This window comes from Pleurodeles waltl, chromosome 3_1 (assembly GCF_031143425.1).
Source record: "Pleurodeles waltl isolate 20211129_DDA chromosome 3_1, aPleWal1.hap1.20221129, whole genome shotgun sequence".
Lineage (NCBI taxonomy): Eukaryota > Metazoa > Chordata > Amphibia > Caudata > Salamandridae > Pleurodeles > Pleurodeles waltl.
This window is the reverse complement of record NC_090440.1, coordinates 521,666,753-521,691,489: the sequence shown is the minus strand read 5'-3', so window position 1 is coordinate 521,691,489 and position 24,737 is coordinate 521,666,753. Positions and strand designations below refer to the sequence as shown.

At 44.0% G+C, this 24,737-nt stretch overlaps 1 protein-coding gene across 2 annotated transcripts in view; it reads right to left on the bottom strand.

Annotated features, from left to right (window-relative positions):
- The window catches only part of ALDH1A3 (aldehyde dehydrogenase 1 family member A3), a 203,244-nt gene that overhangs the window by 97,303 nt on the left and 81,204 nt on the right, over positions 1–24,737 (bottom strand). For both annotated transcript variants that reach the window (XM_069222799.1, XM_069222800.1), the window contains exons 5-7: positions 16,572–16,633; positions 13,730–13,858; positions 7,997–8,110 (exon numbers count right to left, since the gene is read on the bottom strand). In XM_069222799.1, the coding sequence (XP_069078900.1) occupies positions 7,997–8,110; positions 13,730–13,858; positions 16,572–16,633 (305 nt within the window). The remainder of the gene's footprint in view (positions 1–7,996; positions 8,111–13,729; positions 13,859–16,571; positions 16,634–24,737) is intronic.

The following is a 24,737-nucleotide window of genomic DNA, read 5'->3' as shown; positions in this document are numbered from 1 at the left end:
GGACCCCAGTCTGTTTGACCCAGGCATTTATCCTTTGCAGGATAACACAGCCCACCACTTTAACCACTGAGTCCAGAAATTAGATCTGTCAATAGCAGCGGGGATCCTGCCTATTACCGTTCTCAAAAATTGGAACAATGACATCCTGCTGCAAAGAGCTTGGAATTCCACAGAATACCGCCGCATTCAGTGCTTTGGTCATTATTGGGGTTCAAGGACAATGTTCTCTTTACAGAGATCCATGGGGACCTGATCTGGGCTGGGTGCTTTTCTAGAAGGACTGTAAGAAATGGCCATGGTTACCTCTATCAGGTTAAACCCAATGACTAAAGGGAACAGAGGGGAACCCCCATTCAAATGTGCAGACAGGCAATTATCAAATGAGTTAATAACTTTGAAGTGACTAAGCCAGCTATGAGCATTGATGTTAAAACCCAAACCATTGCTTATGTTTTCAGTTTGCCTTTCGCCGTTGTCTGTATCCCAAAAACATCTGGTATCCGTTTCCTTGCCTGACCTAATGAGGCAGGTCCAGGCTTTGTCCTTAAGGGCCATCTTGTGCTTTTTAAGGGTTAATTTATAATGTTGCCTTGCATTAGCTATACGATTCCTCTCATGGGGACTGGTATTTAGAGTGACTCGCTGCATTTGATTAGCGGCCCTGCAGTCTTTATCAAACCAACCCGGCTGGGTGGTGTCAACATATTTAATGGGGCTTGTAAGAAGGGGCTTAATAAAATTCTTTACATTTTCAAAGGTCACAATTACTTCCATTGGTGGATGTTCTATGATTAGTAGGTGATCGAGAATATGACCAAGGTTCGTCCTGACAGTGGTGACCAGCAAGGAAGATAAATTTATCATCTGAGTCTGAGACTCTTTTCCTTGGGAATTAGATTGCTGACTCCTTTATACAGGGATAATTGAGTGACCATCAGTAAAAGGAATTTCAGTGCATAAGGATTATGGTCACTCTACCTACCAATAATGGTGCCCCTGATGGCTACAAAGTCACCCAAGCCCTTGGAGAACCAAACACGATCAATGATTGTACCTTGCCCTCAACCTATAAAGGTGGGAACTTGAGGACTCAAGTCACCCCTAATTTCAGCCAGGTTACACATTTTAAATGCTAACATATATCTCAAGAGTGATTGGCCTCTCTGGTCGGTGTAAGGGCCAGACATAGCAGAGGCTGTCACTGCAAAAAGATCACAGTGAATTTCATGGAAGCCAAGCTTGGTTTTAAAATCACCCCCAACAACCAGAGAAAGTTCACTCAAGATACAATCAGCTCTACTTCACAGAATCTCAATTATATTAAACAGTGCCTTAATGTGACAACCCAAGTCAGCCAAAGGGTTATCTGGGTTATAAAAATGTATCTAAAAGAAATTAAGACTGCTGGGGTGAACAATCCACAGTGCCTGAATCCCCGGGTGACTATATACAATTTGGGTAATAATAAATTAACTTGGACACTTTGACCATGATAGTCAGGCTTCCCCGGACTCTCACCCAGGCACAGCGGATAGCATGTACAGTAAAAGATTTAAACCCATTCCAGGTTATGTTACCCTGCTGCAAATTTTCATGTAACATCACAATATCAAATTATGGAATGAAACTGAGTCAATTTGGGTCGGACTGCTTAGAGCTCAGACCAGTAATATACCAGCAGATCATATTCAGAGGAGAGGCATGATCTTGTTGCAGTTCGAAAGGTGCTCCATATCAGAGTGCCTATCGCCCCTGCCTCCGCCTTCACCCCTGAAGTCGGTAGGTAAAACATGAGCCGATGGCTCTGTTGGCATATTTGGGAGGCCTGGGGATGGGGCCGCTCCTAGCGAGCTGTGTGACGGAAAATTGGAGACAAAAATAGCCCAGGGATATAACAGTTCTATGATTGTTCTTAAGGTTCCAATAAGCATGTTGGGAGCAATCCGAAGGTAAACAGGCCGCTAGGGCCGAATTGCTGCAATCAATAACCACGCAATCTCCAGCAAAATACTTACTTGGTGGCCCACCCTTCTGACAAGTAAAATGTAATTGTATTCCGAGAAGCTAAAGTCCAGTGGCAAATCTGGTTTGTGAGGCTAGCATAGGTTTCTGCCCTGGCTGAGAACAAGCAAGGAACAATGGCCATGACTGCTACACATGGGCTGCAATCAGGTGGCAAGATTTAGATGAGTAGATTTTTAGAGTCGGTGCACAAAGGCAATCTTCCCGGAGTTAGACTCAGAATTCACATTATTCAGGTCAGCGTGATGAAGGTCTGTGGTCATGTCAGCCTGAGTTTCCCCAGTAGTGATGGGCGGTGGGGCACCCATAGTGGTATTCTTAAAGCACAATGAGTACACCCTGGCATGGCCTTTCATACCAGCGGTAGCGTTCATGCTACATATATTCAATGACTCAACTGCCACGGTACAGTCAGGGAATTTAGGGTGATTAATGTTAGAGAGCTTTGAAACTGAGAGCTCTAGACTTCGAATTTTCTTAACTAGGCGGGTGATGCAGGAATGGACAAGGACCTTGAACTTATCAAAAATCATATCCCAGTCGATGTTACCATTTTTCTGCTCCGGACCAAGGCAGACAGCTAGTCCTAGATAGTTGCTTGTACATGCACCTCGACCAGCGCTTTTAGCTGTGTCCTTAACCATTTTATCAGGTACTCCAATCCTGTGCCTGCCTGTGTCCTTATTCTGGTGATTCCTCTTTGCAGGTGGGTCGCCTTCACAGGTAGACATGAGTCATGGTTACTTGTGTCCAATGACAGAGGCTCTACTCTGCACTCAGCATTTGCCTCTGACAGCTCATTATGAGATGTAATTGTGTTACTTGAGCCAGCAGGATTGTGAAAAGATGGAATACTGACAGATACATCGCCTTGCTCCAGAGAGAGCTGCCTGTCAGTCAAGTCAGTTTCTTTAGAAATTACCCCACTGCTCTTGTTAAAAAAGTGTCCAATGTAGTGCTCACATGTAAGGAAGGTACATTAGGCTGTTCTCCACTCAGCAATTTCCATTTCCGATCCTGATGATTGAATTGAATTGGATTATAACATAGAAAGGGATTAAGTTAATGTAAAACAGAGTCAAAGAGGAAAGTACCTTTGAAGGATAAATGTTCACTAGACCCCAGTTGAATAGGGTCTTCAAAATAACCAGAGACTTGACACACCTTCAAAGATAGATGGCCTGGCCCTACCAATTACAGGCAATGATAGGCAAAGATAGGCTTGCTCTTGGTTCTGTCTTCGCCCAAGCATGCGCCCCGGTGTGGCCCGTGCACGTCCTGTGCCACGGGTGGCAGAAGCACTTTACAACCTTCCTGGGAGCAGAAGTGTCCTCTGGGGAGTGGAGTGCCTCAGAGGCAGGCAGGCGTGCAACAGGCATCCCATGCCGGTGGTGGCAGAAGCGCTTTTAGAGTGATCGTAGGAGCCCCTCCTCTTGGGCTCAGAAGTGTCCTGTGTGGAGTGGAGTCACTCAGAGGCAGGCAGGGAGGCATGCAACGGGCATCCAGCGGTGTAGGATTGATTCTCAGCTCACCTCTTGATATGCTCATCGAACAGATGAGCGATATGAGGCCCCAGCTGGGGCCTCCCAGTGTGCTGGCCTTCTTTAGAAGAAGATCTTGATGATGGACTTCGAAGGGGGCTTGCAGAATTCCCCACAGTTGAGTGGAAGCAAGGGGAGCTTCCTGAAGAACTAGAAAGCAGGATCTAAAAGGTGGCCTGCATGCTCACTGCTGTACCTCTTCTGAATTACCTCTTCTCCCTTCGTATACCACTGGCTAGAAAAACAGAGCCATATGGAGAAAACATCTGAATGACCAGACATTATTGGTAGCTCTTTGTCAAGGAGAAAGGTCCCGCATAAATACTTAATATTTCCCCCACGTGATAGCCAACCTCTCTCGTGCAATTGATTCAAATTTGGAGACTGCACAAAAGAAGGAAATATTTGAGATCTAGACTATTTTAAATACCAATATATCAGTTTAAAGGAACATGGAATCCTAGACTTAAAGGCAAGAGTGGATGATGTTTGTGTGGTTATAAGGCTGAAGCTCTAGACTATAATGCCTGTACCTGTCCAAAACTATCAGCCTTGAGGAAATAATACTTTCGAGCCCCTTTTATAGAGGCAAATATAAAGAGGTGATTGATTACTGTTTCATGAAATTATCTCCTACTTTTACTAGTAAATTAATAACATTTTCTATCTTGTTGATATCTGGATGCAGCAGTCTATCATATTAAGCTAAAATTGCCAGACCTTGTTAAATACCTGTATTATCATAATCCATGGCTGTAAAACTATAACAGCTCATTCTTATGCTTTTTTTTTTTAAAGAAGATCGTTTTAATGTGAATGCTATTTGTCATACTTGTATTGTGATCAACGTGATTCATGCAATAAAACTATTACCTACCTACCACTAGTGTCAGGCATTTTTGCACAAATACCAGTGGAATGTTGCAGTGTCATCTTACCTCAAGTGAAAAAAACTGTGTTGCGCAACTGACAAGTGTGAAAGTTATCATGATTATGCAAGACAATAACTTTTATGTAACAGAAAAAGACTTAGGGGCCCATTACTAGTCCGGCGGACCGTCAGACTCGTGGTGAGGAGACCGCTGCAGAGCTTGCAGTCTCCCCTACAGCCCCATTACAAGGTTACCACTGGGCTGACCCGCAAAAATCAAGGTTTCTGCTGGTCAACCCAGTAGAAACTGTGCAGCAGCATTGGTCTCAGCTCCGCGTGGCGCCGAGGCAAATGCTGTTGCACGGTGGGGCCCCACCAGCACCGTCGGAATGCACACTGTCTGCATATCAATGGTGCTGGGCAGGGGGGTCCCTGCACTGCCCATAACATGGGCAGTGCAGTGGCCCCCCTGTTATCCCCAGCACTGGCTTACTGCCAGCGTTTCCATGGCAGACAGACCACCGTTGAAAGGCTGGTGGTAAGAAGAGTTGTAATCAACCAGGTGGCGCTGAACTCAATTCAGACTGCCGTCGGACTGTAGGGAACCATATTTCTGGTAGGGAGGCGTGTCCCCTGGTGGTCCGACAGCCCAGGTCGTAATGTGGTGGTCCGACCGCCACAGTTGCTGCTGTCCGACCTGCACCACGAGACTGGCGGTCCTTGTACTGTCAGCCTCGTAATGAGGCCCTTAATGACTTAGACAGGTTGTGCAACAAGCCTGGGCTAACAACCTATGTGCAGTTTGACAACCAGTCATTTATTCATCAGTGATGTTTGGACAATATCTTGTAGGTACCCGAATTGCTTATTTGGCATTCATTTTCAATTGTATAACAATGAAATTCCTGGAACAAGCACACACATACAATGGCGAGAAATATAATCCTGCATAACACATGGTTTGCTTTTGCTTAAAAGCCCTTTCATTGTTAGTTTTTATTTCTTGGAATTTGAACACGTACTAAATCATATATGTACATTTGTTTTTAATTCGAGAAGAAACCCAGGCACGGTTTTCTCACAAATCGTTGGTACAGTCAATATTAGGGAGTCGCCTCAAATTCCTGTTTATTGTTCATGTGCTACGTGATCTTAACAGAAGAACAAATGATGCTGTTGATCAAGTAAAGGTCTGTGCTGTAGACTTGCTTTGTGCCTCAGAAGCCAATGTTTTTTTAAAGACCAAAAATTATAAGTTCCAATTCAAATTTTTAGGACCCTCTAAAATGATACGTTGACATTAGATACTAACTGGATGAATAAAATAAAAAACAATTGTAATAATTTGTAGTTGACTCGGACGAATTTTGAAAATGAAATATGACCAATGACTAGGCTCTCCTCTCGCTACCAATGACATCCGTATTTTATTTCACCACTCTGCCACTCTTTCTCACCTGTTGTTAACTCTCAAGCTCCTTCATTTCTTGAACTTTTGTTCAGAGTTCTGCCGCCCAATCTTTATTCTCACTCTTTGCAAAATCAAAAATAAATCCAGGGTTCACATTTATGTATACATTACAAGAATAGGTGGTTTTAAGAAAGACGTTCTGGAAAGTTGTGCTTTTGTCCCCTATTTACCTAAAAGCACTTAATGGATAGTTATAAGCTGTCCCTCCTTGTGCCTGGCTTGTCTTTGTTCGGAAGTATTTTGGTTACTTTAATATATATACTGCCATGTGCTACTGAGTTAAGTGCATCAGAGCAATAAAAGAAGTTATGTTGAATATTGTCAGGCCCAAATGGTCTTTTGGCATATAAATACAAAACTACAGGGCTAAACTGACATCTAGGGAAATGTTGAGATTCTACAAAGGGCGGTGCCTCTGAATGGTTGGTAAGATGCTTAGAATCAGTCACAAAAGGGCCACGTTGGTGGGCACAGTTCCTTCATTATTTGCTACCTCCTTTTTGATGCTTCCCTCATTCGGGGTGCTATTGCTTCCTGCCTTCATTTTTATCAAATTCTGAAGGGTTGGGGGGCATTCGGAGTGTGGTGGATAAGTGAATTTCACCAGACTCACAGATCATTGACCCAGTTATGTGTCCACTTGCCCTGTATAGGCCAGGACAACATTGACTAGATTTCTTTAAGTGGGACCCCTATGGAAGAACAACGCTTATAGAACTACTAGCCATGATGTACCTTTTCCATGTGTGTCAGTGAAACATAAAGAAAACTTCTACCATGGAAAATCTACTGGCTTTGTACGTGCTTGTTCTACAAATATTCTCCTTTTTGTTTGGGGAAAGTGCTATATAAGTATAATAACATTAACTAATGCAGACCTAGAGCACTGGCAAACCTTTGCTATTTTGAACTCTCCTGTTGTTGTTTCCTTGATTTGAAGCAGGTACGCCATCTCCAGAGACGGTGTAGAGAGGCAGGGGAAGCAATCGCTCACTTCTATGGCTCTGTTTGTCACCTATGCGCTTCAGCAAGTGTCACGCAGGTAAGTAACAGCACGCCGACACTAGCCTCAAGAACGTGTCCAGCAGGACACTACACTGTTCATACCTAGGCACCCAATCTTTGTGGAGCTGAAACGTTACGTGCACAGGGGTTCTGCTTTAGAAGAAAGCCCATTACTAATGTCAAACTTTTAAGATTGTATTTTTTCGAATGTTGTTAAACAAAACACACTTTCTATTTTCTTCATTCACCATAACCTCTAGCAACAAAGTATGCCGGCATCTGAGTGACTTCCACTCTGTCAGAATAGTACAGAAGCTGGTATTTACCACAAAACTCACAGACCACCAACCTCACCACATACCTTGGTGCATATCAGTGCTATCAGGACTCACCTCACACTTCTGAAGATCCAACAGCTACTCCAAGGACTCATCACCTACCTCTGTGGCTCCAGTAGTTAGCCCAAGGACACATTACATAACTGTGGATCCCACAGCAAACCTATGGGCTCACAACATACATCTGTGGATCCAACAGCTACTCCAAGGACTCATCACATAACTCTCTGGACCCAGAAGCTAGTCCATGGACACAATATATAACTGTGAATCTGACAGCTCCTCTAGTGACATGTCCCATACCTCTGTGGATCCAGCAGCTACTCTAAGGACACCTTACATTGCCTTTTGGATTCCACAGTTACTCTAAGAATTCCTCACACACGTCTGTGGATCCAAAAGATACTTTAGGACTCAACTCAGACCTCTGCGGATTGAACAAAGACTCTAAGGGCGTGTTGCATTCCTCTGTGGATCTCAACCTCTCAGGACTTATCACATATCTCTGTGCAGCCCAACTCCCCTGAGCGACTCATCATAGAGCTCTGTGGGGACAACAGCTAGTCGAAGGGCACATTGCATAACTCACTGTCTCCCACAACTACTCTACGGACTAATCACATAACTTTGTAAATCCAGGCACCACCTGAGGGACTCATCACATATTTTTATGGATCCTACTGCTACTCTAAAGACCAATCACATACCTCTGTGGTTGCCACAGCTATTCCAAGGACTCCCCACTTACCTCAGTGGATCCAGTGAACGCCACTTTGTCAATATCTGGATGACTAGAGATGGCTGCTCCAGCCGTATGACCATATCCTGGGACGATGTTTACTACACCAGGAGGAAAGCCTGCCTGAATGCAAAAAATAAGAGTTAGGGAACAAAGGCCAATAATCAAATGCAGATTGGAAAAATGCAGCAATCTGAAACTAGTATATCCCTAGACCCTGCAGCACTGTTTTTCCCATAGTTTTTGTCTTGGCTTTAGGCAGCACCACCTAGCACTTGCCTTCACACGGTCTGAACAGGAAATAAGTTGTTCCATTAACTAAATATTCTTAGGGCCAAATATTTCTGAGCTCTCTAAGGGGAACAGAATGTTTAAAATGTTTAGACACATTCAGCTGTGATAAAACATATTGTTGGCGCATCGTAATGCGTTACTTGAGTACTTCAAATCCCAAGCCCCAGGGTGGTGCATCCCTTAGCCAATTGTTTCTATAAATTGTTTCTATAAAACTGTCACTACAAGCATAAAACTGTATGTGTGACACACTTGAATATTTTGGAAGAAAAATAGCAAAGACTTGAGCTGATCTGTGCTGCACTGACAAGGATTTAGGAACTCTCCGTATTTGCCCATAACAACCATGTCATGTTCAAGGCCAGCCGTACTAATGTGCATCTTTAATAAATCATCTGTGCAGCTGGAAGGAGGTCCACAGGCTAGACAGGCGACTGATGCATTGTTCATTATCACCACAATCTGAGATATGGGAAATCTTCATATTTAAAGAGTGAATGGATCATGCTAGCCTTAGAACAGGTAACATACAATGAGAGAGTGAGAGGAAGGGGAAACCTAGTTGTGTCCTCCCTAAGTTAAACACTACTCACATATAGGCAGCTAAATCTAGATTATGGGATCAGTCGCATGAGAGATCCAAAGATTGTGGAATAGACGCCTCACCCAGTACGTATCATGGTCTGCTTCATCACTGGCGCCTATCCACACCATGATAGGGTAGTACCATCATGGCGTACTCAACCATGATTGGGAGTTCTTAGATAAATTACTATTGCATGTGAAGAAGGGATCCAAGAAAGTAAAAAGGTCTTAAGGTATACCCAAGGAAAATGCAAGGCACAGGACACCATTTCCCATCTGCCCCTACGTGACGTGTTACGTCAGCACGAGTGATGCGTAATCATGCAGCAGCAAATAGGAAGTAACCGACAACTCTCTTCCCCTTCAAATATCCGCACACAGGACCAGCTTTAGTGCTGGTGGCGCCCGGTGTGACAATGTTTGTTGGTGCCTCCCCATGACCATCTCCGCCATGGATTCCCTCACTACCACCCTTTAACAGTGCCCCTGAAATCTCCATAACCACTCTCAGATGCATTTAATCAGTTTTATAGCACCACTCATACCAGTGTATCAAAGCACTTTACATCACACACACACATCACACAGAGACATTCGTGTCTGCCAGTCAGTGTATAGGAAATTTTACAGAGGGCTACAGTTTGTAAGAGTCACATGTCATCCATATTGGTAGGAAATATAGTTTGGGAGTGCTTGGTCTGGACAGGCACAAATTCATTGTTGGGGGTTCTGTTTAAAATAAGAATTGATGTCTCCCTAAATTATACCTTTTTGCAACATCAGATAATGAAAGACTGGGGAAAAAACATAACGCTCTAGTCTATACTTTGCAGTTTGTACGCATCTCTTGATGATAGTTAATAGCTCACTCTTCTATATTAGGATTTTAACTTATAAACTGCAAGTAACAAAAGGATCTCGCTGACAAAATCAGAAACAAGCCAAAAAAAGCAGCAAAAACTTTCTACTTTAAATGTTTTTTTGTGATCTGCATGGCACATGTTCTTTGCAACAGGCATATTAACCCTCTGTGCTACCGTATGATGAGTCAAAACTTCCACTAGACAAAACTTCTGATCTCTCTCCAAAAAGAACATTAATCACCAGAGTTATATTGAAATTTGTATTGTTGCCTGAAAATTGATGGAGACAAGGAACATAGCAGGCACGTTTAAAACCATAGTATCCTCGCAAACAGGTGCCCCACCGAAAGTTACGTGTCTGGTGCTGTGGCAGCAGTTGTTCGTCGGGGTCAACTGGGAAGAAGCTAGGTTTGAGATGCAGGCATTGCCATCTTGAGGAAGTAAGGTGGACTATGGGGCTGGCTCACTTCTTAAGACAAACACCATTTTGTCTCCATAGTTTGAAAAGGCCCTGAGACTAAGCAGAAAGGGTGGGAGGCTGACTTATTTTAATGTTACTTTCAATCCTTTTTTTTTGTTTCTTTTTTTTAAAGCGGCTCCTTTTTAATCCCTACGTAAGCGAATGGAAAACGTGCTTTGACTTCACTTTTACCTCTGCTAAGCGGCGCAGTTTATTGAACTCCTACTTAGGTGCCCTGGACCAATTTAGTCCCTTTTTATGGAAGTACGCATGGGATGAAACTATCAGTAAACTGGATCATGCAAAGTATAAGATCTTCTCCAAAACTCTCACACCTTTTACTAGAGTCTATAGAATAACGGTTCATTTCGTCAAAGAAATAAAAAGCACTGTGCTTTCAATAATTGCCAAACACTTTATTAAATGTGTTTTTCTCTATGTCTTACCTTTGACTCACATGATTCCTGAACCACCTGAAATCAGGGTAAGCAGTATGATTGAATTTTCGCATGAAATAGCACCAATTTGCATGCCCACGAGTAAAGTGTTTGCAGTGGTTTGCTGTGAGTCACTTTGTTATATCACAAACCGCCATGTATGAATGTTCCTTTTAACATTTTAGTATCTGATAATGGGACAAGATTAGTTGTCACCACAGGGATAGAAATAATCCACTATCTCTAGGAACATACATTCTATCATCGTACATTACTGACTGTTGGTCACATGAACCATGACCTAATTATTTAAAGGTTTTCATTTGTTACTATTGATCCTAGGTTACCTCCTAGAAGAAATTTTCAATAGATGAGAGCCTTGGGCCTTATTTTAATGCCTGGCATGAATGAGTAAACAGTCAGGAAGGCTAACAGCCCTGATGAAGGCCTCAGACCCGTATGGGCTTTAGATGTAGGCTGAAGCATGTTGGCTCTTTAAGGGTGGTTGAGTCATTGGTACTCAAACACACCCAACACAGCTTTTTAATCATGTCTAAAGTACTAAAAAAATAAAGATAAGTTCCTTGGGTATACCAAAATAAATTTTTACTTTCTTGGATCGCTGCTTCATATTCAGTAGCAATTTATCTAAAAACTCCAGATTCTGGTTGATTCCGCCATGATCGTATTACCCTATCATGGTGTGGATAGGCACCAATGATGAAGCATGCTACCATACCTAGTGGGTCAGGCATCTATTCCAAAACCTTTAATTTCTCATGTAACTGACCCCATGATCTAGACATAGGGCATGATTTAGATCTTGACGATGTTACCGCCAACCCACTTTGGCGGCAGCTCTGAAAAGGCTGCCCACCATATTTAGATATATTGTGACTGAGCCGCAGACCGCCACAACGGAGCGCACTTCCTTGCCGTCAAGCAGGCGGGTTCCCGCCTGTCATATTTAGATGTTGCAGCTGTGCAAGCAGTCTCATACTGGCGGATTCCTGACGGAGGGAGCCCGTTGCTGGACCCCGTGGACATCATACAATAGGAGTGGCTATGGGATAGAGGTAATTCACCCACACACACACTGTACCTTAGCCATACCTGTCTACCTGCACAACACACCATATACACACCATTATCCATTGCATATCCACACCACACAACCCGTACATACCACAAAGTCGCATTGCCATACATCCACGACATAATAAACACACACTATTGAAACTGCACCCACACAAGACACAACTACAACAACTAACATAGCTATACACTCAGCGGCATAAACACACTCACGCAAAGGCACAAATACACACATCACAACAATGTCTGCCACACAATAACAACACTCACCTGAATGTGTGACATGGCAACACAACATACACAACAACATCGATCTCACATGCAAGTGACACACATACATACAGACACAAATAAATCACCCACTCCAGCTCCCTCCACCTCAACTGGCCAAGCAAATAGCACACACACCCACATATATATACTGATTCACTTACACAACAGGTAGCACAACCTTACCAGTACAGAGCCCCTTGCAATGACACATATGGACACCGTTGGCAAGTGTGATTGCACCATCATTGTAGTGCCAGCATTCATTTGGCAATGAATAATGAACCCACAATGATGTGTGTATGTGTGTGATATGCTTGTTGTACCAGTGTCTCCCATCCATGTCTGACACCATTGTGTACCCGACATATACATGTCGCAGTAATTTAAATAAATTACTGTGACATGTATGTGCCTACTGTGGTACCAACCTCATGTGCCGTGCCCACCCAAGTACCCTCGCAATGTGACATTCCTACCTTCAAATCTGTAAACGGGGTTGTGTTTCCTCCATGGGTCAGTGGCAGCAGCGACTACAGGTCTTGTTCAGTCAAAAACTGAAGTGGAGTCGGGGGGAAAAGGTACGTTTTCACCTCATGTCCATCGCAATCCACCAACTCAAGTAAGGAGGTCAACCTTTTGCTTGGCAGTAAGGCACATCCAAATATGCACGGTGGGAAAGGTGGCTGTAATCCCGCCGGCAGCCACTTTTCCCTATGGCGCCATTGACACAGGCTGTGTTTTTTGGTGGAGATAGCGGATTGAATGTGGGTTCTCGGCTATGAGACCACCAAAACCTAAACCCGGCGGGCGGACCATCATGGCGGTCGAGAACGGAACCATTACTGCCAACATCTAAACCAGGCTTTTAGTTGCCCATATGTGAAGAGCCTTGGATAGAGCATGCTGTCTTCTCTGGTCTTCCTTACCACCCACAATAGTGAGAATGGAGGTACTATCCCTTTTGTGCAGTGGTGCCCATCTTTCTCTAGGTTATTGAATTGTTTCATGCGGACCAGTGCCATCCACATCAACTTTTGGCTACAAGAATGCTTATGCAGCAAAAACAATGGATAGAAGTGATTAGAGTAGTCTTAACACCACAACACGTCCTCTGTGTATCAACCAGCCAACTATATTCAGATCAATCTTAGCCACACACCAAGAGGAGCAGTCCAGACCAAACTGCCATGGCACGTTCCCTCTGATCTGGTACAAAAGTAACACTACGAGTGTCTTCATTGTGTTGGATTTCATGAGCGAGGGGCAATTCGAATTCAAATTCAATCTGACCTGCTCCTTTTGTGACAGGGCAATGATTCCATCATACATGGGTTCAGCGTGGTTTGTGTAAATTTACAAACAAGTTCAAAATCAATGGAATTTAATACCATCCAGAGAAATCCCTTATGGTTCAGGAAGATTCAAGTATTTCCATACATTCCATTTCTACCGTTCACTTAAATATTTGTGCCTCTTCATCCTAAAATGCAGGGGTGAAATGTATGTAACTAATGTGTGGTGTTTACACAAAATCGACTTGTACAATTGTTGTTTGTGTTTTTTAAGCCAAAGTACATTCAGCACCTAGAATCCTGATTTTAGAAATGGTGTCCAACATATAACAGCAATCAAACCAAATGTTATAAAAGTCTGGTGCATATAATACACAGATTATTAACATTTATTTCAGAGCAAATAAAAGCCACTGTTGTTCTAAGTGTATTCTATGCCTTACCTCCTTGATCAGTGATCCAAGATAGAGTGAAGTTAGGGGTGTCTGCTCTGCAGGTTTAATAACTAGGGTGTTCCCACAACACAGTGCTGGCGCCATCTTCCAGATGAGCATAAGTAATGGGAAGTTCCACTGAAACAGAATAGAAATTCAGTCATGTGATCTAATTTTCATCCTTAGCCTATTCCATCACTACCAAGAGATGCAACATCTTGAACAAAATGCTAAACACTGGAGAGTAAAGCGAGGGTGGACTAAAGGATTTTTATTAATTGAACTGCACACAAGCCCCCATACGCTGATAAATATGCTACCTGTCAACGATGATGGGGTTTGGATGAGGCATAATGGCTAAACAAGATGGCCACATGGCTAGGATCAATGACCAGCAACACTTACACTGTTGTTGTGCCTAGACACTGACTTATAGAGTTAAGAAAACAGGTGGTACATACCTCTGTTCTATGAGAAGAGCTCAGGTACTTTATACCTGTACATTACAATGGGTGGGTTTTGGGACCAGTGCTTCATGACAAGTGGTGACCTCTATCTTACTATTGATGAACATTGTGCTGCTGATCACCTTCGTCTTGAAATTGATGAAGATGAGTATTGTATATCATGAGTGCTGCTAGCTCTGCAACATGAGATCCTGGCAGAGTTTCAACATCAGTTGTCTATAAAGAACCCAGCCCCTGTCTTGTAACTATCTTTAGTTTTCTTTTTCCTACTTTTCCAAGAATGTCAGGAGTGAACCGAAAGTGGATGGATGGAGCTCTGGGTGTGGGCGATGTACTTTCCCCACCTAAGTCTGCAAAAAGTCCGGCTACTGGGTTTCTTGACACCCAGAGATGACTGCTGTAGGTGGTAAAAACACTACCATATTGTGTGACTGTCATATGGCTCCCAGGGGTATCTTTGCAAGGAAAGAAGCATTTCTCTCAGAAGAGTCAGGGTCAGACTGACATATAAGGCAATTTGGCAGTACCCAATAGGCTTGTCTGAGTTGTCAGTGTGTAGGACGATTTTTGGCTGTTTGTGGGCTTGCTTTATGGTCTGGTGGGTTGTTTTGTACTGTTGATTTCCCTGATAATAAAGCAAACATTGCCTGCAACAAACTCAAATCCACGCAACCTTCTATACCTTGTAAAACACTTATAAAGTGTGTCTTTGAAAGTGTAAACCTGCCCTAATTGGCAAACAAGGGCCAGTTTTTACCTTTTCAGTTGACTAGTGGGTAGCCACTTTTATTTTGGTGCCTAGGCTTATTTTCTGTTCCATTCTGACCCTGCAGAGAGCTCCTAAAATTGGATCTGGAGGCCCCTTGCTATGCATCTGAAGAGGATGACCACTGTTTTACTGGCATTTTAGCTGAAGGTGGCTAGCTGGTATCCATTACTTCACACTGGTAAGGGAGTTTACTACTGGGACTAAGGACCAGAGTTAGAGTTTGGCAGAGTAGGTACTCCCTCACAACAGGGATGGAGTACCCCCTCCACCACACTTCAGTTCCGCCCACCTCATTTAGAGTAAGGGTCGTCAGAGGTTTGGCATTTTGTCCGCCCACTCTGTTGAGAGTGAGCAGACAAATTGCAATTTTTACTTTCATACACCACTGTCCAAAATGTGTTGGTAAGTGAAAGTAGAACTATGACCCCCAGGGCCTGGGGAGGAAACTCCCATAGAGGGAGAGGTCATTGCTCTTTTCATTTTCAAAAAGAAAAGACAGATTTGGAAATTTGTTTTTGAAAATGAAAAAAAAGATATTGGAATTATGTTGTGTGGCACCATCATGTTGACGGAGCCAAAGGCACACTTTCAATGCATTCACAGGAACCGCTGTGACACCGGTTCCTGCCAATGGAAGAGATGTCCTCTTGGGCAGCGGACATCTCTATGTCCAGAGTACAGTTTTTTAGTCAGGGTGATGGAGTAAGTACGTACTACATGATCTAAATAAGCCCCTAAGTAGCTTTCATGACTTTAATTCTGGAAACAAATGGAGAAAATGTTAACAAAGTGGCCATGTTTTCATGAAAAATAACTGTGAAGAACAATACGCCATGTTGAACCCTAACATCAAGTAAGGAAAGGAAAGAATCAAGTTGGACAGTTGGATAATCACTGGTGTGACAATCAGTAAACCACTGAGTAGCAATGAATGTGTATGATTATTATACAGTCTATGAGATAGAAATTATGTACTATTGAATGCTGGGAACATGCCGAGGAGATCCAAATCTCTTACAGAAGTCCATATGGTCCAGGCTTGCGTAAGCATGCAGTTTGATGACGTGCTAAGTTGTCATATGCCCCCCTACTATTGCTCCATAAGGCTTCAGACTCTCTCTTAGATAATGCAGCTTACATACACATAAAGGTGCTGTCTGCATGCAAAGCAATGATCTCCTGCCACCCCACCTGCTGCACAAACACACAGACTGACCCTATAGCGTTCTGTCTATAAAAGATGCAGCATTATCCACGTTCAGCCCCTTCCTTCTCAGTGCGTGCTCTCTCTCTCTCTATATATATATATATATATATATATGTCTTAATTCACAAACTCAAGCATATATTAAATTACTGAAACAACACATTCTCACTCAGTAACTCACCAACTGCACCTCATATGATATAGAGACTTTGGTGAGTGCGTATGTCCAGACTCTCGGCTGCCTGTGTACAGGTCAGAGCTGCCACTTTAGGGTCAGGCAATTCCTAGCCATTAACAAGGATGCGGCTCTCAAAGGATACATTTCTCCTCCTCCTCATAGTGCCTGGTGACACAAATATCAGAATACACCTAGAGGCAGGTCAAGTGAGCAGTAGAGCCTGTACTTACTGGAGTGATCGCCCCGCAGACACCGATTGGCTCGTGCATGGTAAAGCAGACAAAATTGTCATCTGCAATAGGAAAAAAACATGGACGACAAGTTGAGGAAGTAGTATTTCCTTTATTCAAATGCAAAACAAGAACATAGTTCCAAAAAACAGTGGTTCCAATAACAACTAAAAGTTTAAATGCACACAGCCTAACCTAACATTTATACTTCGTTATATAAGTAATGCTACCAAGAAGCTGGTCAAGACCTTGATCTAAAACACTTTTCAGGCACATGAGGAAAAGAACAGTACAAGAGTACACATTCACAATAGAGGGATGACTGTAAGCTGTGCTCGCCTCAAAGGAATGTTGCATGGACTTATGTTCTGGTCCACAGACTGCAGAACAATATCTTAGTGTGGCCTGGACAGGTTATTGACACTCCTATCCCTGTTCTATGCAACGGCACACCTGCAACTACACATGCATAGAATGGTCAGGGCTGAATCAATGATAAAGAGGAAGACGTCTAATCTCTCACCAACAGATAATTACTGCTTAGACTGTGAATGCTTTGGCACCATTGTACATGTTTCCTAAACTTGGAAGGGGAAGAAGAACATGTTTTGTAGGGAACTTGATGATGGACAGGTGGCCAAACATATGGAACCAGACAGGAAAGACTTGATTGCTCTTTGTGAGCAACAGAACGAGATAGGCTTTTGAGCTCTGCATACACTGCAGTGTCAGCAACAGATAGTTAGGAAGCTCAAGGTAGACAATGTTGGCAAAGCCAATATGTGAAATAACTAGAGACAAAAAAACTGCACTATATGTGGGCATGTCAAAAAGGGGATAAATATACTCAATAACTCAACTTAGGACTAGCCTGTCTTGATGACGTTCAAGATCTGAGTGTATACATGGATTGTATTACTACTTGTGTTGTGGGCGGCTAGAAGGTATGCCCCTATGATAGTAAAAGGCTGCATTTTTTCGTTCAATGCTTCAGTCAAAGACCCAGATACCAACAGTCTCTGATTTTGGGCCTGATTTAGAGTTTGGCAGACAAAGTATTCTGTTGCAAATGTGCCAGAGTAATCTGCCTGGCCAATTAGGGGTCATCAGAGGGAAGACATTACACTGCCCGCCCCAACTTGGGTGGGTAGTGTAATGTCTTTTTTCCTGCCCATCAGCACCATGAAAAACCTGTTGGTGAGGGTCAGGAAATAAAATAAAGAATCCCACACACTGGGAGAAAACTTCTAGTGTGTGCAGGAGCGTTATTTTTGTATTTTTAGAAACAAACTCATGTTTTTTGGAGTTAAAAAAAAAAAAATGAAAAAGTTCAGAAGTGACAGCGGACATCCTTAAAACATTTTGCACAGTGAAAGGAACTGCTGTGACAGTGGTTCCTTTAGGTGTACGGAGTAGCGGTCAGCTCTAAATTTGGTGGACAGCAGTTAGTCAGGGAGGTGGAAGTAATGTCCTCCACCACCATGATGGACTTTACTCCATCTGCCAAAGCATAAATCAGGGCGTTCATCATTTGTTCAATCAATCAATCAGGAATTCGTAAAGTACACCACTCACCCATGAGGGTCGCAAGGCGCTGAGGCGGGGGGGGAGGGAGGGGAGATGCTGCTACTGCTCGAATAGCCAGGTCTTGAGAAGTTTCCTGAAGGTAAGGAGGTCTTTGGTTGGTCTGGCACAGGTGGGTGGGAAGAGTGTTCCACGGTTTGGCAGCGAGATGCGAGAATGATCTACCGCCGGTTGTAGTTCTGCAGACGTGTGGGACAGTTGCGAGGGCGGTAGAGTGGACATGGTGGGTCGGGGTGTAGAAGAAGAGCCGTCTGTTGAAGTATTCTGGTCTGGTGTTGTGCAGTGCTTTGTGAGCGTGGGTAAGGAGTTTGAAGGTGATTCTCTTGTTGACTGGAAGCCAGTGCAGGTTTCTCAGGTGGTCTGTGATGTGGCGGTGGTGGGGGATGTCCAGGATGAGGCATGCGGAGGCGTTCTGGATGTGTTGCAGCCTCTTCTGTAGTTTGGCCGTGGTTCCTGCATTGAGGGCATTGCTGTAGTCCAGTTTGCTGCTTACGAGGGCTTGGGTGACTGTTCTTCTGGTTTTGGTGGGTATCCATTTGTAGATCTTTCGGAGCATGCGGAGGGTGTTGAAGCAGGAGGAGGAGATGACGTTGACTTGCTGGGTCATGGATAATGAGGAGTCCAAGATGAATCCTAGGTTGCGTGCATAGTCTGTGGGAGTCAGAGCAGCTCCGAGAGTGGCAGGCCAGCAGGAGTCATCCGATGCAGAGGGCGTGGAGCCGAAGAGGAGGACTTCCATCTTGTCGGAATTGAGTTTGAGACAGCTGCTCTTCATCCATTCGGTGATGGCCTTCATTCCTTTGTGGAAGTAGGTCTTGGCGGAGTCCTTGGTGAGGGAGAGGATTAGCTGGGTGTCATCGGCGTATGAGATGATGTTGAGGTTGTGGGATTGGGCTATGTCAGCGAGCGGAGTTATGTAGACGTTGAAGAGGGTCGGGCTGAACCCTGGGGTACGCCGCAGCTGATTTTGGTGGCCTCAGAGTGGAATGGGGGGAGGCGGACTCTCTGGGTTCTGCCGGTGAGAGAGGAGGTGACCCAATCTAGGGCTCTGTCGTGGATTCCTGCATTGCTGAGGCAATATATTGTATAAGTCCCTTCAATGAGGATTGGAGATCAAGCAGTTGGTAAAGTTACATCCTTAATAAGGATAGCCAGAATTATCCATCTCTGCTTACCCTCACTTTGAGAAGAAATATTTTACATCTTTGGACACATTACATACCTTCTGAAGTTTAAAAAATCTGAATGCAAATAGTATGCAAAAACAATTTTAGCAGGCAAATTCTCCTGGCAAAAAAGCATTTTCAGAAAAACTCATTTGAAGACAGTTTTTGGGGAAATCGGAAGGTGAGGTTGTAGAAAGTTTAAAATCGTAAAGACTGTGTGAAGATGTGAACTTCACACAACTCCTGTGTTAGAATTAAATTCAACACAGCCTTGTCTTGGTTCTCTGAGGAAGGTTTTATTTTGAACAATCTCTGGATGAATCCAGCACAGTGGTATAGTTCATGCCACAATTGTGGATGAATTTGACCAAGCTGGCCCAGATTGGGACTACCAAATGTAGGTGCAGACTTGGACAGCCAGGCTGCCACAGCGCAATAGCTGCACTTTCACTTCTGGAAAAGTGCCTATGCAATATCCCTTCCAGGGTTCAACAGGTTGCTGGATGGGCACTGGAGATTGGGGGGGGCAAAGAGAAATTCTGGGGATGGACAACTACAGCTTAAAATCAGCGGTAGGCATTTCTCACATAATTCTTGGTAGCGTATTCATGTGAAATTGCAGCAAAAGTATGCAAGATTACATATAATTACTAAAGGAGCATAACCCTGCATTTAGTACTATTTTCTTAGCTGAAAAAGCACCCTTAGATACAAAATGCAAGTGTACCATAGGGTGGTGCACTTGCAGCAGCCCACTATGAAATAGTGTTGTTCACCAAGACTCCCTGACCTCTGCATTACCAGACTCACTATGCAGGATTTTCAGGGGATTTTGATAATCTTTTTAGCTTGACGTCCTCCTGCCTCTGGCACCATTTCTTTCCTATTGGGTACTTGTTTGTCCAAGTGTGCGTTCCACATGTCATCAAAGTGAGAACAATAGCTTATGATAATTTTTATATCTCTACAGTGTCTTGGGCTATTTACCCGATAGCCAATACCAAATGGGCAAATAATACTTGGCATGCTTATATTTCTTGTCATATAAAGGTTATGCAACAGATAGACATACATATTACAAAATGCAGCTTGTTGTCTGTAACACAGGACTGACTAACGGTGTCCATCTTGACATGGTGTAACTTCATACCTAAGTTTACTGTATTTTTCTAATTTCCAAATGTTTTGCCACAAGCCACTGTCTGTACAGTTTCCTTTTCTAAGTCAACCGAATCCCTAAGAGGCAGGCTGAACTTTAGTTTATTTCAGGTTAGTCTGAGAAGTTTGTTTCCACCAGCATTTACTTGTCCCCTAACAATTAATATGTAGTCCTGCATGCGCTAAATCCAATCAGAGTGCATATCTGCCACTGTCTGTCCGGTCTCAACCTAGGCCCAAACTCACTTAATATGTGCTTCATTAACTGTGCAGCTACTGGTCTAGGCGTCATGTGATGTTATTAAAGCCATCACACCGCATTCAGACTTCCTGAGAACACATGTTCATTCTAATTTCCTCTATGCAGTGCCTGCATCAGTGTTTCTGGCCCCTGGCTTCCATGCCATCTCCTTCCCTGCACCAGGAACTAGGGTGGCAGTGGCGTTGAATGGCTGCCTGGTTTTCTGTTGCCTAGTCCTGTGAGACCTGTTGGTGAACTCTGAGTGACATAATGCTCAGGACCGCCTGTGACTGCGCTCCCTGACAGGACTGCTCCCAGGGCTTGCCCCTCGACCCACGCATTCTGATTCTGGTGGCCAAGTGACACTGTCATTCAATCCTTCGGCTTGGCCTATGATGAATTTGGACGGCAAGTGGTCTGCAAGGAGGAGGAGCGAAGGAACTGGAATCAGAGCTGGGCTGACAACAGAATGATGGGTATCAATTACTAAACTTTGTTTGTAGGATGTTTTCTTAACCCTCACTTCTTCCCTACCAACAGTCTTAATTTTTCAGGGCTTAAAGTATACAAAGTTTAAATAGACAAGGACATTTGGGGCCTCATTAAAAGGCTGCTCGTCAGGACCACCGCTGCTGTGGCAGTTGGACTGCCACATAACGACTCACACCGCCAGGGTTCTGCCAGCACCACTGGAATCGCTGATCCCAACGGCCAGGGGGTGGCGGAGATCATAATCCCCCATTGCAGCGCTGCCCTGCGGATTATGACTTCATTCTCCACCAGCCTTTTCATGGCGGTTTCATGCACTTGACATGGGCAGTGCAGTGGTCCCCCTGCACCGCACCCTTGTAATGTTCACTGTCTACCCCGGGATCGATTACGAGCCAGAGACAATGCTATAGCCTGTTTCCCGCTAGATCGGCAGGAGGAAAACGAGGTTTCCGCCCGCCAGCCTAGTGGGAAACTCCTAATAGGTCTGGCGGGGTGTTCGCCACAGTGGTGGTGCCCACCCTGTTGAGAGTTTGCCAGACAGGCTTTCCCCCGTCCAAAAAACTCATAATGAGGCCTTAATGTGACTTGCTTTAACAACCAAAATGTGAGGCCTTAGTGCCCACTACCAGGGAAGTATTAAAACCTGCAATTTAGTGACCCAGATTTTCAAATCAAAAACTGACTGCAGAAGACATTTATTCTTTGCCCACTGTGCATGCCTTCTCTGGAAAATAAAAAGTCGGATTACAATGCTCATTGCATTGGGAGGGTAAGCCCCAGTAACTCTGAGGGAGGGTAAGGATTAATTGGTACACCGCAGACGTACTGTAATATTAAATTAGTGTCACTATGCAACCTATGGATTTATAGTCTGTTTTGTAGAAATTGTGTTACACAGTTCACAGTACAAAACTGCTTTAATAAATAAAGAATTAAAAAGTCGGACTCATTTATGTAGCAGGTCTGGTGCTAGTGCTAAAGACAGTGGGATGTTCCCTTGGTGTAATGGGCAGTGCCAATGGTGGAAATAAGCCACTCAAGTGGTGGTCATGGGCCCTGCCACTGATGGAAATGGGCAGAAGCTGCCTCAGAACAGTTTTGGCACTACCATTTGTTTTGTTTTTGCAAAAATAAGTATGTTAGTATATCGTTTGTGCTGATTACCTGATTTCCAAGGGGACATCTCGGCTAACCTATTCAACATAACTTCTGTATCCAAGGATTTCCAGGCTGTACCGGAGATTGCTGAATCGGAATTGCTAGTTTCTGTAACATATCACATTTGAAAGTGGACGGAGCATCTGATCATGACTCCCCAGTCACAGAATTGGGCCAGGACCTGAAAATAAGGTGTAAGGTAATGCCTTTCGATGTGCATTGTTCCAAAGACCAGCTGCACACAATGAATTACTTCTAGATTCCTCCAAGATTCCTTTGTGGCTGGTATTTGTAGCTCTTCCACCCAAGTATTGATGTCTCACATAATAGTATGGGAATTCTGATTGACAACACATAAGCAAAGCTTTCTACAAAGCCGGCACAAAATGGAAAGAGGAAATCAACTAAAAGAAAGTGTTTCATCAACTCGCTAGAAACAATTCAGTAGAGCAATAATAAATCAGCATTACATGTGTGACAACAAGGCAAAATATGAAAGCAAAGTAACATTAAAGATAATTGTGAGACCTCCACACTGCTTGGTTTCTCTCTTTTCTTACAAAAATTCTCATCACCAGCCAAATTAGGGGCCTGATTTAGAGTTTAGGGGATCATGTTACCCCCTCACAAACGTGATGGATATCCTGTCCACCATAATGCGATCCCATATCCCATGGGGTAATACGGCAGACGGGATATCCGTCACGTTTGTGACGGAGAACCCATCCGCCTAACTCTAAATCAAACCCTAAGTCTTCTCACCAGAATGCACTACAGTCACCTACCCAAGCTCCTATTACTAGAAAAAAGAATGAAGTGGGAACTTTCCACAAGATTGGATCAGTGCTCAGTGCCTTAATGCTGAGCAGCCATTCAGACTTAGATTGCATGCTAAGGATCAGAGAAGGAGACATTATAAAGAGAGAGGTGAAATGGCTGCTGGCAAGGCACTGTAAGATCTCTCTCCTCTTAACAGATTTCCTTCAGAATTTGTTTTAAAAAAGTGATTAGTGAAATGCTTGAATTAGTCTTGAAGGAAGCCCCAGTCCACCTTCCAGTTTATTGTTTTTCCCTCTTTGCTACTCTAGAAAGAGACAATGCATACGTAAATAGGCATTGGTCCTTCTCCAATAGGAAGACCCCAGCACAACTACCAGCCCAGGTCCCCTACTGTCAACAACGTTATCACTCCCAGACAGGTTTGGGCTATTTGTGCCTCATCATTGAGGTGAAACTTCAGTCCAATTGAACACTGTACCCGCTTCTGGGCATATCCGTCACACTTAGGGTGTCTCACATGAAAAACAAAAGTGTGATGAGTTAATGATTTAATTGATCTCAGCCTCCGTAAATACTCAAATCTGTATCCTTCTGCATCCTAGTCCATCTTTTTAAATGTCAGAGTTGGTGAAAATGATGGATTAGAATGCAGCCCAGGAAAATCGCCAGAGATTGAGATGAATTCAAGTATTCTTTATATCACTTTGATATTTGCAACAGAATTTCCCGCACGAATATAAGCATTTGTTCATCGGGCTAATCAATCAATCAATCAAAAAATGTATAGAGCGTCTACTCACCCGTAAGGGTCTCAAGGCACTTGGGGGGGTGAAAAGAAGAAGGGGTGGGGAAGCCGATTACTGTTCGAAAAGCCATGTCTTGATGGGTTTTCTGAAGAGCAGGAGGTTCTGAGTCTTGCGGAGGTTGGTGGGGAGGGAATTCCAGGTTTTGGGGGAGAGGTAGGAGAAGGATCTGCCTCCGGTGGTGGCACGTTGGATGCGGGGGACTGTGGCGAGTGCGAGGTCGGCGGAGCGGAGGTGGCGAGTGGGAGTGTGGAAGTTCACTCTTTCGTTGAGGTAGGTTGGTCCAGTGTTATGGAGGGATTTGTGTGCATGGATGAGGATTTTGAAGGTGATCCTTTTGTCGATCAGAAGCCAGTGAAGGGATCTGAGGTGAAAGGAGATGTTTTCATGGCGTGGGAGGTCCAGGATGAGGCGGGCGGCTGCGTTCTGGATCCTCTGGAGTTTTCGCTTGAGCTTGACTGTGGTGCCGGCGTAGAGGGCATTTCCGTAGTCTAGCCTGCTGCTGATGAGTGCATGGGTGACGGTCTTTCTGGTCTCTATGGGAATCCATTTGAAGGTTTTTCGCAGCATGCGGAGGGTGTTGAAACAGGAGGAGGTGATGGCATTGATTTTCTGGATCATGGAGAGGAAAGAATCCAAGATGATACTGAGGTTGTGTGCATGGGTTGCGGGCGTTGGAGGGGATCCTAGGGCAGTGGGCCACCAGGAGTCGTCCCATATAGTTTTGTTGGGACCGAAGATTATGATTTCGGTTTTTTTGGAGTGTAGCTTGAGGTGGTTTGCT